General features: G+C 48.0%; 1 protein-coding gene across 1 annotated transcript; it reads right to left on the reverse strand.

The window, feature by feature from the left end:
• Positions 1-8,270: 8,270 nt before the first annotated feature.
• On the reverse strand, positions 8,271-14,710 carry LOC107117023 (zinc finger and SCAN domain-containing protein 23-like). The gene is made up of 3 exons (XM_015419054.1): positions 13,827-14,710; positions 11,142-11,268; positions 8,271-9,146 (listed from the first exon to the last, which is right to left on the reverse strand). The coding sequence occupies exons 1-3, from the start codon at positions 14,559-14,561 to the stop codon at positions 8,344-8,346; spliced, it is 1,665 nt and encodes a 554-aa protein (XP_015274540.1). The 5' UTR covers positions 14,562-14,710; the 3' UTR covers positions 8,271-8,343.
• Positions 14,711-15,253: the final 543 nt, after the last annotated feature.

Below are 15,253 nucleotides of genomic sequence, written 5' to 3' on the forward strand. Positions count from 1 at the left end.
CGGGTCCCCACAACAAAAGAGGTACCTGATAGCAGCTCTGCTTCTTTGAGGTCCTGGACAAACTCCTCTTCCTCTTTCACTGGGCAAGAGATGTGACCATCTTTGGGAACTGGAGATCTTTCTGCAATTAAGGAACACATCAAGAAACGTTTTACCATTTTTTCCCTTACATACAGTTCAGATAGGTAAAGGTAAAGGTTCCCTTGCTTGAAAGCCAGTCGAGTCCGACTCTAGGGTTGCGGTGCTCATCTCTGTTTCAAAGCCGAAGAGCCGGCGCTGTCCGAAGACGTTTCCGTGGTCATGTGGCCAGCATGACTAAACACCAAGGCGCACAGAACGCTGTCACCTTCCCACCGAAGTGGTCCCTATTTATCTACTTGCAATTTCTTGCTTTCGAACTGCTAGGTTGGCAGGAGCTGGAACTAGAGACGGGAGCTCACTCCGTCATGCAGCAACTCGGGTCTCGAACTGCTGAACTACTGACCTTCCACAGCCTGCAGTTCAGCGTCTTAACCACTTGAGCCACCGCAGCTCCTAGTTTTAATGGGTATTGACTATCCTCATGTGAGGGGACAGATCTGAATTTGTGAATCTGCCTTGTAGTGAGTCAGACCAGTGGTCCATCTTGGTAAGTATCTGACAGGCAGTGGTTCTCTCAGATGTCAGGCAGAGAAAGGTCCTTCCCAGAAGCTGCTACCGGAGATCTGGTCACTGGAGATGCTGGAAGTTGAACCTAGGACCTTCTGCATGCAAAGCAGGGGCTCTAACCACTGAACAATGACCCCTCGACACAGCCAAAGGCGGTGATATCCCAGCCCCCCCCCTCCCAAAAATCTCCCTTGGACTGAATCAGGGACTTTTGGCATGCAAAACATGAGCTTTGCCACTGAACGAGGGACCCTCCTCCTATCCAGTTGCTAATCTCCTCCCCAATGTCCCTTAGCTTCTGGTGCACACGCCAAGGATTGTGGGGAAATCAGTAAACGGAAGGGCTGGGGAAGAGAAACGGAGTTCTGAACGTCTTTAATGCACACATGTGGAGGCCCTGTGACACACGTGGAAGGAAGAGGTATGTTCTGTCCTCTGTGATGGATGAGCACTTGACCTGAAATGAAAGAGGGGCCCTGGAAGATGCTCCTCCTTACCTTCGCCTTCCACATTTGTGACAAAAGGGGAAAGATCCATACCCACGGAAGCCGCAGACTTGTAATTTTCATACATGACTTCCCAGTAGAGGGCTCTTTGGGCCGGATCCAGCAGAGCCCATTCCTCCTGCGTGAAGAACACGGCCACCTCCTCAAAGGACACTGGGGGCCTCTGAAAAGGCAAACGACCCCACTTGATCATCTCTTCCTCTCCCTGAGCATGTGGGGGGAGAGGCCTGGTTCCCAGAAGCCAGTCGACTCGGGAAAAGAAAGACCGACTACACAAAGGCTGATTTTCCTCACTTGCCAGGTAGGCTAGTAACTTTCACGTGAAAACCAAACAACAACAACACAGACTTCCCTTCACCCCCCCAGTACCTCGTTGTCTCTCCTTCTGCATGCATATATACACACGTGAAGCTGAACACACATGAAGCTGCCTTATATTGAATCAGACCTTTGGTCCATCACAGCCAGGATTGTCTACTCAGACTGGCAGCAGCTCTCCAGGGTCTCAGGCAGAGGTCTTTCACATCACCTCCTATCTCAGTGGTGGCGAACCTATGGCACGGGTGCCAGAGGTGGGCACGCGTGCCATCGGCCCAGCCAGGCCCAGACCATCATTAAAGTGTCGAATTCTCTGCCAAATAATTTTAAGTAAATGAAAGCATTTGGGATTGCTTTCCTTACTTTGTTTGGATCATCTTAAGTTAATGTATGAGTTGTTTTTTCTAAAGTAAAACCTCAGTATTCAGGTTAAATTGCCGTGTTGGCACTTTGCGATAAATAAGTGGGTTTTGGGTCGCAGTTTGGGCACTCGGTCTCTAAAAGGTTCGCCATCACTGTCCTATCTGATCTGTTTAACTGGAGATGCCAGGGATTGAACCTGGGACCTTCTGCATGCCAAGCAGATGCTCTACCACTAAGCCACGACCCTGCAGACACCCAGAGCACATTCTGCCACCAAGGGTAAAGCTACCATCCCATTCAGTCCCCCCCTTACCTAAGAGGCCTGCATTTGAAACCATGGCAAACACACAATATTGTAGGGTTGCCAGTTCCAGGTTGGGAAATACCTGGAGATTTTGGGGTTGGGGCCTGAGGAGGGTGGGGTTGGGGCATAATGCCATCCTGTCCAAATTCCAAACTGCCCATTTTCGCCAGGTGAATTGATTGCTGCCGCCTGCAGACAGGCCCGGCCCCCTAGTGTTTCTTCCAGGCCCCCTCCCTCCCAGTTTGGCCCCCCCTAACTGAATTAATTTAATTAACTTTTATGCAGGGCTTTTTTTGGTAGAAAAAGCCCAGCAGGAACTCATTAGCATAATAGCCCACACTCAACAGCAGGAACTCATTAGCATATTAGGCCACACCCTGACATCACATCTCATTAGCATATTAGGCCACAGCCCTGTGTTGCCAGAAGTGTGGTCATCCAGCCACACCCACCTTTTGCTTCTTATTCTGTTTACCTTGTTTGTTGTCAACACCCAGTGCTTTTTTTGTAGCAGGAACTCCTTTGCATGTTAGGCCACACATCCCTTATGTAGCCAATCCTAATGAGTTCCTGCTATTGGGTGTGGCCTGTTATGCTAATGAGTTCCTGTTGGGCGTGGCCAACTCAGGAGCCAGCCGGAACTCCGTTCCTGTGCGTTCCTGGCCAAAAATAGCCCTGCTTTTATGTAATTAGCTGTGCACCCCGAGGCCCCCTCCCCCAAAATCCCTAGCTACGGGGCTGCCCAGAGATCAGTTGTAATAGCTGACGGGGATGGGGGGCTAGGTTTGCCAGATCCAGGTTGGGAAACTCCTGGAGATTTTGGAGACTGGGTAGGACAGGGGCCTCAGTGGGGTCCAATGCCACAGAGTCCCCCCTCCAAAGCATCCATTTTCGCCAAGGGAACTGGTATCTGTAGTCTGGAGATGAGCTGTAATTCCAGGGTATCCCTAGGTCCTGCCTGGAAGTTGGCAGCCCTGCAATGTTGACACAGCAGAACATTACAGCACTACAGACAGACTCCTATATTCTGAGGGATGGTTGGATGTCAGGTCTAAAGAAATAAAGGGGGTCATTAGAAGCGAGAATCCAGTGGGGCTGGCTGCATGAAACTTATTCAAGCGCCTTAAGATGCCAGCGATCTGCCTTCAGACATCCTATCCTGGACCCCCCCCAGTGGGTGGGTGTTCCTCACGGGATTCAGCCAGCTCTTTCCTGTTTTTTCTCGTCGTTCCTCCTTCCTTTACTTCATCGTCCACAAATTCTTTCCCCCCTCCGCTGTCCACTCTTGCAGAAGACCTCTTTCAGGGGAAACAGAAACTCACCTTTCCTTCCAAGATGCAAAAGCCAAATTCTCTCTCCGCAAGGGGAAGACGCGGAGGAGAAGACCCCCTGTTTAATTCCATAACGTTTTGCTCGAAGGTGGGGGGGGATGAAGTTTTCTCGGTCCCTTTAATTCGTCCACTATGAAAGGAAAATCCTAGAGGGACCGCTTTCCGGCTCGCGGGGGCTTTTGGGAAATGCAGTTCTCAGCTTGAGAAAAATGCGAGAGTAATAATAAATCCTGAAGATTCGGGTAGAAAGAGTTTCTCTGCACCGCCAGCCTCCAGCTCTGTTCGGGATCCTTCCCAGCTTGAACCTTCCTCTGTTATTCTTTTGCTTCCAGGCTTTTCTCGCGGGCAACAACTAGTCTCTCATACTGCAGTGGGGCAGGAGGGTTGCCAGCTCAGGGTTGGGAAACACCTGGAGACTTTGGGGGGTGGAGCCTGGGGAGGGGAGGGACTTCGATGGGGTATCATGCCAGAGAGTCCACCTTCCAAAGTGGCAGTTTTCTCGAGGGGAGCTGATCCCTGTTGCCTGGAGATCAGTTGTAATCCCGGGAGATCTCCAGCCACCACCTGCAGGCTGGCAACCCTACTGGGACACTGCCAGAGACTGCAGTAGCCACGAGCACAAACGGATTTAAAAGGGGATTAGAAAGACTGATGGAGGAGAGGTCCATCACTGGCTACAAGCCATTGGGGGGGGGGCCTAAAAGGAACCTCCATATTCAGATAGATTTCAAAAGCTCCCGTCATCAAATATCAGATGTCTCTGACAAAGGGACCTTTCAGATTCTAGTCCAGAAGCACCCTAGAGACCAACAAAATTTCCAGGGCATCAGCTTTCAAGAGTCAAAGCTGAGCTCCCTTTGTCAGGTTGTACAGAAAAGGATCCACTAGCATCCTAGAAAAGGGTATTTGGGAGGCGGCGGGACAGGAGCCCAGGTGGCAGCCAAGGTGAAGGAGCAATGAGATAGCAGGCAGGACCCGAGAGGGGGGCATCGGCATCATCTAGCAAGCACCGCCCCTCACTTCACACACACACCCCCCGCCAGGGAAGCTCACTGGGTGACCCTAGGACTGTCATTCTCTCAGACACCTGGGTGTAGTGGTTAAGTGCGCGGACTCTAATCTGGGAGAACCGGGTTTGATTCCCCACTCCTCCACCTGCATCTGCTGGATGACCTTGGGCAAGCCATGGTTCTGATAAGAGCTGTTCTTGAAAAAGAGCAGTTTCTGTCGGAGCTCTCTCAGCCCCACCTACCTCACAGGGTGTCTGTTGTGGGGAGGGAAAGGGAAAGGGGTTGTAAGCAATGTTCCCTCTAAGCTGTGGAGTCTTGTGAGCAAAAATTCTACTTTGTGAGCTGCTGGCATTAAAGGTGTGAGCGAGCCATTTGGCTGCTGCATAAATTAGTTTGCTGTGGAGCCATCCTTCCTGAGCTAAGACAAAAACGTGTGAGCCGGAAGCTAAAAAACTGTGAGCTAGCTCACGCTGACTCAGCTTAGAGGGAACACTGGTTGTAAGCCGCTCTGAGACTCCTTTGGGTATAAATCCAATCTCTTCTTCTTCTTCAGCATAACCTACCTCACAGGGCTATTGTTGTGAGGGTAAAATGGCGGAAGAGAGACTGATGTCATAAGGCTTTTTTGGGTCCACACTGAGGGGAAAAGCAGGGTATAGGCAGGCCCGTAGCCAAGATTTTGTCATTCGGGGGCACTGACATCAGAAAATAAAAAATAAATTTTTAATACAAATTTTAAAAACTCACTTTTGCAATATTCGCAATTCTGCCTGCCTACGTGAAAGCCATGCTTGGGGAAGGGGCAGTGGTGGGGAGTCCTCCGGACAGCCCAGGGAGTCAGGAGTCCTCCAAGTAGCCCAGAGAGCCAGGGGCCTGGATGGAAGTCGGGGGGCCTTTGCAGGAAGTCAGGGGCCAGGCCCCAAAATGCCCCACTGTAGCTACGGGCCTGGGTATAGGAATCTAAATAAATAAAATACCCTACAGCCTTTAAGTGGACATATAAAATACCCTACAGCCTTTAAGTGGACATATGAGTGACTGACTCCAGGACTTTCCATACACCAACTAAGCACTCTCTCTCTTAAAGGAAGTTTCAAGTTCTTTTGGCTACTGAAGTGGTACATGTGGGGCTACGTCGGTGTGAGGCACAGTATGAATCCCAGTGTCTGAAGGAAAGGTCTCTGTGGACTGTCCAGCTCTTAGTCTTTATTTATTTAGTAAATAATAGAAAACGGTGCAAAATTAGAAAAACTATACAAAACCACTCAGCTGGGTATCATTTATTCCATTTGCAGAATCCTAACTTTTCAGGGTGCAGAAATTTGTTTTAGAGCACGGGTGTCAAACATAAGGCCCAGGGGCCGGATCCGGCCCATCCAGGGCTCTTATGCGGCCTGTGAGCAACTGATTCAAGGGAGGGAGTGGGCGGAGCCACTCCATTGTGGCTTCAGCACAGCAGAACCACCTCGCCTGCAGCAGTCAAGCATCATGGGGGCATCTGCCAAGCACTGCACTGCTGCCTCTCCGGTCCCCCTCTGTGGGTTTTCCTCTGCCCCCCCCATCCCACCTCAGGGGGCCTTGTGGTGAGGACACACCAACTGGGAGCTTACCGGCTGCTGTCCTTTATACACTTCGTATCTCCAGTACCTGGCATTATGTTTTATGGCACACATGACCCGGCCTGACAAAGAGAAATTTATGTCAGATCCGGCCCTCGTAACAAATCAGTTTGACACCTCTGTTTTAAAGAGTGCTCAGCTGTGCTCAGACTCTTCCTCAGAAGCCGATGGGGGGAAAAATGCACCTCGGGCACTTCCCCCATGTGGGCAGCTCACATAACCAAAAAAACCACTTTCGTTGATTTGTCTGTATTTGTAAGGTGGCCAAAGGATTCTTCCAAGCCAGAGATCACATATGCTTTCCTTTCTTCCTAGATCTTGTGATACATTTTAAACAATAACAACTTTTAAAACAATAATGGCGCAGGGGACGGGGGACAACTACAACATGCAGAACCAGCACCATCTTAAAACGTTTGCCTAAGAGGAAAGTGCTGGCAAGCTGTCTAAAGCTATCCAGCAAACGGGCCTCTCAGGGGAGAGAACTGCCCCGTTACAGAGCCACAAACGAGAGCATCTTACTCTGGGTACCACACAACCTCACCTCCCGGGGAGGTGGGACCCAGACCAGAACCTCCTTCAAAACTGCTTGTATAGCTCTCCTTGCAGATATTCAAGTGTATACTCTATACCAGGGGTCCCCAAAGTAGTTCCCATGGGAGCCATGGCACCCACCAACACCTTTCCTGATGCCCACCAAATGCTTTTAGAAATTGAGCAAGGTTAGGTGGGGCTGGTTTGTATTTTTTTTCCATATGTGCACGTGTGTGTGTGTGTGCATGGGTGTGAGTGTGTGTGCACCTGGAAGTCATGGCGACCTCTGGTGACTGACCCCTACTGGGGGCCTGGAGGATATTCAGAGAGGTGGCTGAATAAAGCCTGCCCCCGCCTCCCGACTGCTGGTATTCCGAGGAGGTCTCCCATCCAAGTACTTGCCAGAGCTGACCCTGCTTAGCTTCCGAGGTCGGATGCAATGTTCCCTCTAAGCTGAGTTAATGTGAGCTAGCTCACAGTTCTTTAGCCTCCAGATCACACATTTTTGTCTTAGCTCAGGAAGGATGGCTCCAGGGCAAACTAATTCATGCAGTAGCCAAATCGCCTGCTCACAACTTTAATGCCAGTAGCTCACAAAGTGGAATTTCTGCTCACAAGATTCCACAGCTTAGAGGGAGCACTGATGACGAGATCAGGCTTGCCTGGGCTATCTAGGTCAGGCTCTTCTGCCTGCAATGTTGAAGAGGTACTATTACAACCTCAGATATGCAGACGATACCACTCTAATGGCAGAAAGTGAAGAGGACCTGAAGAGCCTCTTGCTCAGGGTTAAAGAGGCGAGCGCAAAAGTGGGCTTGAAGCTCAACATCAAAAAAACTAAGATCATGGCATCCGGTCCCATCACTCCTTGGCAAATAGAAGGGGAAGTCGTGGAAGTAGTGACAGACTTCACGTTCCTGCGATCCCAGATCACCGCAGACTGTGAAAGCAGCCATGAAATTAAAAGACGCCTGCTCCTTGGGAGGAAAGCGATGGCGAACCTAAACAGCATGATAAAAAGTAGAGACATCACCTTGCCAACAAAAGTCCGCATACTCAAAGCAATGGTATTCCCAGTAGTCATGTATGGCTGCGAGAGTTGGACTATAAGGAAGGCCGAGCGCCGAAGAATAAATTCTTTTGAACTATGGTGCTGGAGAAGACTCTTGTGAGTCCCTTGGACTGCAAGAAGATCAAATCTGTCAATCCTAAAAGAAATCAACCCTGACTGTTCCCTGGAAGGCCTGATAATGAAACTGAAGCTCAAATACTTTGGCCACCAAATGAGAAGGGAGCACTCCCTGGAGAAGTCCCTGATGCTGGGAAAGATTGAAGGTCAAAGGAGACGGGGACGGCAAAGGATGAGATAGATAGACAGTGTCATCGATGCAACGAACATGAAATTGAGCCAACTTCAGAGGACGGCGGAAGACAGGAGGGCCTGGGGTGAACTGGTCCATGGGGTCGTGAAGTTGGACTCGACTGTGCGATTGAACAACAACAAAAATAACCTCACTCTGTAACATGTGGTTGGCTCCACCTCCCGCAGCAGCCATTTTGTGCTTGGCTCCACCTCCTGCAGCAGCCATTTTGTGATTGTGCCCACCACCCTGTTTCAGAATTCCAAAGGTGCCTGCAGGCTCAAAAAGGTTGGGGACCCCAACTCTATGCTAAAGGATTTCCCCCAAATCCCTGGCATTTAGAGGGGTGCTATCCCGTATGAATTTTCACATGAGTCTTAAGTTTTGAACTCTGGTTGAAACACTTCTCACACTCGGCGCATTTGTATGGTTTAAGCCCCTCGTGGATCCTGATGTGGGCAACGAGGCTGCCTTTCACGTTGAAGGTCTTCCCACAGTCCGAGCATTCAAACGGTTTCTCCCCTGTGTGGATTCGCTGGTGCCTGACAAGGTCAGAGTTCATCTTGAAGGACTTCCCACACTCTGAGCATTTGAAGGGCTTCTCCCCCGTGTGGACCCTGTGATGCCTAACGAGGTCATAGTTCATCCGGAAAAACTTCCCACAGTAGGAGCATCCGTACGGTTTCTCGCCTTTGTGGATCTGGTGATGCCTGAAGAGCCCGTACTTAGTACTAAAAGATTTGCCACAGTCTAAACACTTGTACGGTTTCTCTCCTGTGTGGGTTTTGTGATGTCTGATCAGTTTATCCTTCATACGGAAAGATTTCCCGCAGTCCAAGCACTGGTATGGTTTCTCACCCATATCAGTTGTCTCGCGTACGATGAAGTTTGAGCTCTGACCGTATCCAGCTGAGGTCACTTCTTTGATGGTGATTTCACTCAAGTCCGGATAGCTCCCCCCGCTAGAAATGGATTTATCTGGCCTTATCCCAGGGCAGGTTCCCTCTTGCCTCCATACTCCACGTAGACCCACAGTCGGCTCACAAGACTTGACGCCGTTCTCTCCGGCTCTTCCTTCTGAAACTCCACATGGTCCACCTTGCTCAGAACTTTCCTGGCGATCAGCTTCCTCCTTCCTCGTGAATCCCTTACCTAAAGTTTAGGGAGAGGTTAAAAATGAGAATTTCCACAGTGGTGGCAGAAAGTGCTGTTAAGCCGCAGCCGACTTATGGCGACCCCTACGCAGGGTTTTCGAGAGAAAAACAGAGGTGTTTTGCTACTGCCTCTGCATAACAACTCTAAACTTCCTTGGCGGTCTCCCATCCACACACTAACCAGGGTCAACCCTGCTTATCTTCTGAGATCTGACAAGACTAGGCTAGCCTGGGCCATCCAGGTCAAGGCAAGGATTTCCACAGTGGTCTAGAAAACCCAAGGCACAGGCAGAGCATCAAAAAGACAATGTGGTGGCCTTCATGTGCCACGGGTGGAGCCTCCTGCCATACTGTGTCACTTTCCCCCCTGCTTTTGGCAGCAGGGCCAGCCCCACCTGGGAGGCAGATCAGACAAGAGATGGTTGGCTTTCCCAAATGAAACTAGAAATCAAAGAGTGTTTGGTGCTCTGGTTATTTCCATCTCTATGTTCATTCTCACAGTTGAGCACATGAATAGGGTTGCCATCCCCTCAATGGGGACGGGAGTTCCCCCGATTTCCGGGGCCCCAATCTGCTTGCTGGCCAGCTGCCGGCAGGGGAAACCCTACCCTCAAAGAGCTCCCCAGTGTCAGACATGACAGGTGCGATGATGTCACCTGGAGATGATGTCATTGCATTGGGCATGTTGCCAGGGGACGCTCTAGCACTTGGCCTAAAGCTCTACGGTACCATAGAGTTTTTGATCAAATGCTAGAGCTTTTCCCCAGCAACGTGCCCAGAGTGATGGTGACATTATTGCAGCATTATTACAGCCCAGAAGATCAGTGGCTGCCCTCTCCCTTTCCTGGAGGAATTGTATAGTTCTCGATGTTTGAAAAAAGCAAAGAACATTCTGCAGGACTTGTCACATCCTGAACATTCCCAGTTTGAACTGCTGCCTTCGGGCAGAAGATATAGGACAATTAAAGCAAGGACAAATAGATTAAAAAATAGTTTTTATTCGAGAGCTATTATTGCCTTAAATGCTGTATGAAATTGGAATTTGGGTGACATTGGTGGTTTTAAGTTGTTATGTGAACCTTAAGGGAGTTATGAGACAGTAGTGAATGGTGCGTGAGTGTATATGAATATTGTTGTAGATCACCGAAATGATTGCATCTTTAATTTCGTTGTACTATGTACAATGACAATAAAGTATATTATTATTATTATTATTATTATGCTTCACGCGCGCATAAGAAGATCCTGGGAAGGAGCCTCCATTTCCCCACCGCTAGAAGGTACCAACCTGGCAACCCTATCATGAAGCTGCTTCATACTGAATTGGACCCTTGATCCATCAAGGTCAATATTGTCTACTGAAGCTGGCAGTGGCTCTGTAGGGTCTCAGGCTAAGGTTTTTCACATCACCTCCTACCTGATCTTTTTAGCTGGAGATGCCAGGGGTCGAACCCTCGACCTTCTGCATTCAAAGCAGGTGCTCTACCAGAGAGCAATGGCCCCTTCTCAACCCCCTGCAGTCTTTATTAGGGTAACCAGCTGAGGTCTAGCAATCCCTGGAAGACTGGAAGCGTTTGGGGGGGGGGGGGTGAAGCTAGGTACCATGTGGCATTGCAGTCACACAATGGCACTTCCTGTCAAAACCAGAAGTGACATCACCTGTTACGATGATGCTCTAGACCATCACGGTGACACATGATGTCACTTCCAGTCACACAACCAGAAGGGATCTCATAGTATAATTGCCACCCCCCTCCCATTTCACCCACGGCCGTACTGGGCAGCAGATGAGGGGGCAGGAAGTCTCCCACTGTAGCAGGAAGTCTGACTACCTGGCTCTTTCCCCAGGAAAAGCAAAAACACAATGAATTGCACAAAGCAGGTTCTGCAAATAGGTTCAGTTTACATAACTGTCAGTTGTCATATTCAACTTTTCTCAATGCAGATTTTTTTTTAAATACAGAGAGTGCCTAAACTCTACCACTATACTTACCCACCAAGGTGGCATTGCCTTCAATCTCTTGCTTCACCACATTCCAGATCCGCCTCTGGGCGTTACCTGGGGATGCCTCCTCTTCACGGGGGAAGTTCGCTACCACCTCCTGGGACAAATCAGTGTCCTGAAATGACAAATGTAATTTGATTCAAATATTAATATTGTGTAAGAAGGTGGACGCTCTGCAACGCCAGGACACCAGAGGCATTTATTGATTTGATTTCTATCCAGCCCCCAGAAACACAGAGTGGTATATGTGGCTTGTTCTCCCTTCCCTATTAACGTCACGGCACCCCATGAGGTAGGTTAGCCTGAGAGAGAGTGACTCATTCGTGATCACCCAGGGAGCTTCATGGCAGTGGCAGAGTAAGCCCAAGTTCCCCAGTCAAAATAGTGAGACCTGAGTTTTGGCTACTGTGTGACACAGAGCGTTGGACTGGATGGGCCATTGGCCTGACCAAAGATGGCTTCTCTTATGTTCTTGTGTTCTACTGCTATAACCACTACACAAGCACTGCTAGTAGCCACGCCAGACCAAGATGAAGCCTCCTTGTCCCTCCTTTTCTTTCCCCATCTTCTTTTTATGTCAATTTATCATCCACTCTCTATTAATCATCCCTGTATTTATTTGCACCTATTGAGACTTTGTTCTACACTGAGCTGTTTTGTTTTGTGTACATACACACACACACACACAATTATTTTAATAATAAAAAGGAGAATAACCTTTCACCTATTGAACTTCTGCTTCTTGTATAGCTTTTAAAAGCATAGGAACGAAGTCAGCAGAAACCTTCATAAACTAAACATCTTGCTCTTTGCCCAGTCTCTCGCCATGGATTGCAGGATCATGCATGCATCACAACAGAAGCCACTTCAGTAGAGGCATTTCCCTCATTGTGAGAGAAGGGGGGGTGGATACCTCTCCTAGTGTGGCACTAGAAGAGGTAGTCCCTTCAGCAAAAGAAAGAGGAGAACTGCCTCTTAAGTCTCTCCCTGAAGGAGAGGTCTCTCCTGTGTGAGAGGAACAGAATGACCTTTACAATTGCCTTAGAAGAGGCATTCCTTCCTCATGAGAGAACAGGGGAAATAATCTCTTCCAGAATAGCATTCCCTCATTTTGTGAGACAAGGGGGAATACTTCTTCTAGTACTGCACTAAACGAGGTATTCCGTTCAGCAAGAGACAGGAGGAGGAATGTCTCTTAAGTCTCTATCAGAAGAAGGAGGCATTCCTTCCTCATGAGACAACAGAGGAAATAACCTGATCCAGAATAACATCAGAAGAGGCATTCCATCTCCTGTGGGAAACAGGGGTCTATATCTTCTAGTGTAGCATCTAGTGTAGAATTCCCTACAGCAAGAGATGGAAAGAGGGATACCTTTTAAGTCCATATCAGATGAGAACTCTATAATATAAATTGTCCCTAAAAGTAATTTGAAGATGTATTAGAGATCTTGATTAGGCTGAAAGTTATACACCTCTTTAGTACTGTTGTTATTATTGTTGTTTTTTTTGTTTGTAGGAAGGATTCTGATATATCAATATTTAATGTGAATTTAATGGATATGAATTGAGAAGGGAATGGGTGTAGAATGGTTATAGAAATCTCTAACTTGCTGATTATGATGTGTATTGAATATAAGTGGCAGGTAATATCCTAAATTATTATTTGGGTTTTTTTTTAATTTATTGAATCATTTTGTTTATTTTTGTTTAAGCCCTGACACGAATGAGATGAATTGTGCTGGTATTAAAGTATAACTTGGACTATTTAGGGATTAAAATTGAATTAAATTTGGGTATTTTGATTTAAGATTAATGTAGGTTATAGTAACAGGATGTGGATGTAAACTTTGCCTAAACTCTAAATGAAATTTGAACACTTTGGATAATTATAACAGCTCCATAGTAAATAAACAATTTTAATATGTAAAGAAAATAGTTACTATGAGTTTGAATTGTTGAAAATTTATAGGTATATTCGGGGGAGCAGTAGTATTCTAACACATGAAATACATGAATAGTAATATTATGGGGATAAAAACAGTTGAATGAGGTGTTATGATTAAGGAGTAATGTACCGGCTTGGTATGAGGTTAGATGTGCTCAAAAATTGGTGAACTAGGTGTATGTTTGTCGGTGTCTTTGTTTGTATGTTACAATTTGTGAAAACTAATAAATATATTTTTTTTAAAAAAAGAAGAAGTTCCTCTTATGTGAGAGAAGCAGAATACCTTTTACAATTGCCTTAGGAGAGGCACTCCCTATTGTGCACAACAGAGAAGGAATTTTTTTTAAAAAACATACCACAGGGACAGCACCACACAACAGGAAAAGGCAGAAATCCAGTTGGTTCAAGAGACAACATTCACTGGCCTTTGCAACAGTTAGTAAACTCAGCCTAGTAAACTTCTTTGAGATTAAAAACTTGGTTCCACATGCAAACTATTTCTTCTTCTTTTTTTCATTTCCTGATGAAAAGATAGCTGGAATTGTGCTGGGATTTCTAACGCCAGTAGCAATCTGTTTGTCACCTGCACCGGTTGGTTTTCTGTCTTCCTTCCAAGAAAGTGCCTGCCCAATTAATTAGGACCATCACTGTAATTAATCAAAAAGATATTTAATGGGTTAAATGCTGCAACCTCAATCTGGACTAGCATAACCCAAGCGGACCCTCACCTGCTGTTCACATCTCCTGGCTTCCCTCTGGGTCAGCACGAAATCCTCGGCCAGGGCCACCACTTGGGCACAGCTCTGGGCCCCCCGTTCTTTCACCCAGCTCCGGATCTGCTGGGGCAGGATGGCCAGGAACTGCTCCAGGATCACCAGCTCCAGGATCTCCTCCTTGGTGTGTGTCTCTGGCCTCAGCCACTGACAGCCAAGCTCCCAGAGCTGGCTGAAAACCTCTCGGGGGCCCTCAGCTTCATGGTAGCAGAAGTGTCTGAAACGCTGGCGCCTCACGTCCACTTCCTCAGTCGCCCTCTTGTCCGTCGCTTTCCCGTAGTCCCCTTTGTCTCTTGGGTCATCCTTCCCCTGTTTCTGCTGGGCTGCTTCTCGGAGACGCATGAGAAACCCTTCGCTGGACTGCTGGCTGGCCCTGGTGGCTCCCTCATAGGGATCCAGGGGAGTCTTTGCATGGCCCCATGAAGCAAATTCTGGCAGCGGTGGGATCCCCGTCCCTGAGTGAGGGGACTCCATTGCCTTGAGGAACGCCTGCCACTGGGTTTCCCAAATCTGCAACAGGCCCTCATGCCCCACGGGTCCGCCCTGGGCTTCTGCAAGCAAGGCCCCTCCAGATCCCGTTTCAGGTTTAGGGTCTCCTGGACTTCTCTTCTCCATTTGCATCCCCTGCTCTGGTTTTGCCTGGAACCAGAGCTCTGGGGCGGAGCGTTCTCTCTCCTTCCCTTCAGCCATTTCCCTCGGAGGGGAAGTGATTTGAAATCAGCCTAGTCCCTCTGTCTGTTGTTTCCGTAAAAGCGGGGAAAACATCCAGCATCTAACTTTGCATGACCCGGCAACTCTAAATGACAGATCGATACTCTCGCTGCAATATCAACAACGGCGTGGAAGAGGGGAATTTCCAGGAAGCCTTCCTTTCTGACAGGGGAAAAAATGAGATAAGTGAGGAATCGTCGAGGCAGCACCGGTACAATTAAGTTCAGGTCAGGGCACAGTCATACGAATTCTGATCCATCAGTTAAGAAATTTTACAGGCCCCCACAACCACCTTGGCTTGGACATTTTTACTCCTTCACACAATAAATAATTAACTGACGGTGCCATCCTAAGCAGAATTACACCCTTCCAAGGCCCGTGACTTCGATGACTTTGGAAGCATTGTTACTCCATGTAGGATGGCACTGTGAATTTAATATTTTACTGTCAGTTTTAAATTCTTTTTGTCAGCTGCTTTGAAAAAGGACTGGGACGGACTGGCTAGGTTCAGCCTCTCCCTAAGAGCAGCCAATTAGAGTGGATGGAACGTTGCGAGAGAGTTGAAAAACAGCAGTTGAAAACGACAGTTTGGGGTTAGCAGCAGAGAAGTAGACAGCTTATGCACTGAGGTGAAAAGGGGATTTTTTTTTTTAAGTTTTATTTATATAATT

This window comes from Gekko japonicus, unplaced genomic scaffold (assembly GCF_001447785.1).
Source record: "Gekko japonicus isolate JY-2015 unplaced genomic scaffold, Gekko_japonicus_V1.1 scaffold5718, whole genome shotgun sequence".
Classification (NCBI taxonomy): domain Eukaryota; kingdom Metazoa; phylum Chordata; class Lepidosauria; order Squamata; family Gekkonidae; genus Gekko; species Gekko japonicus.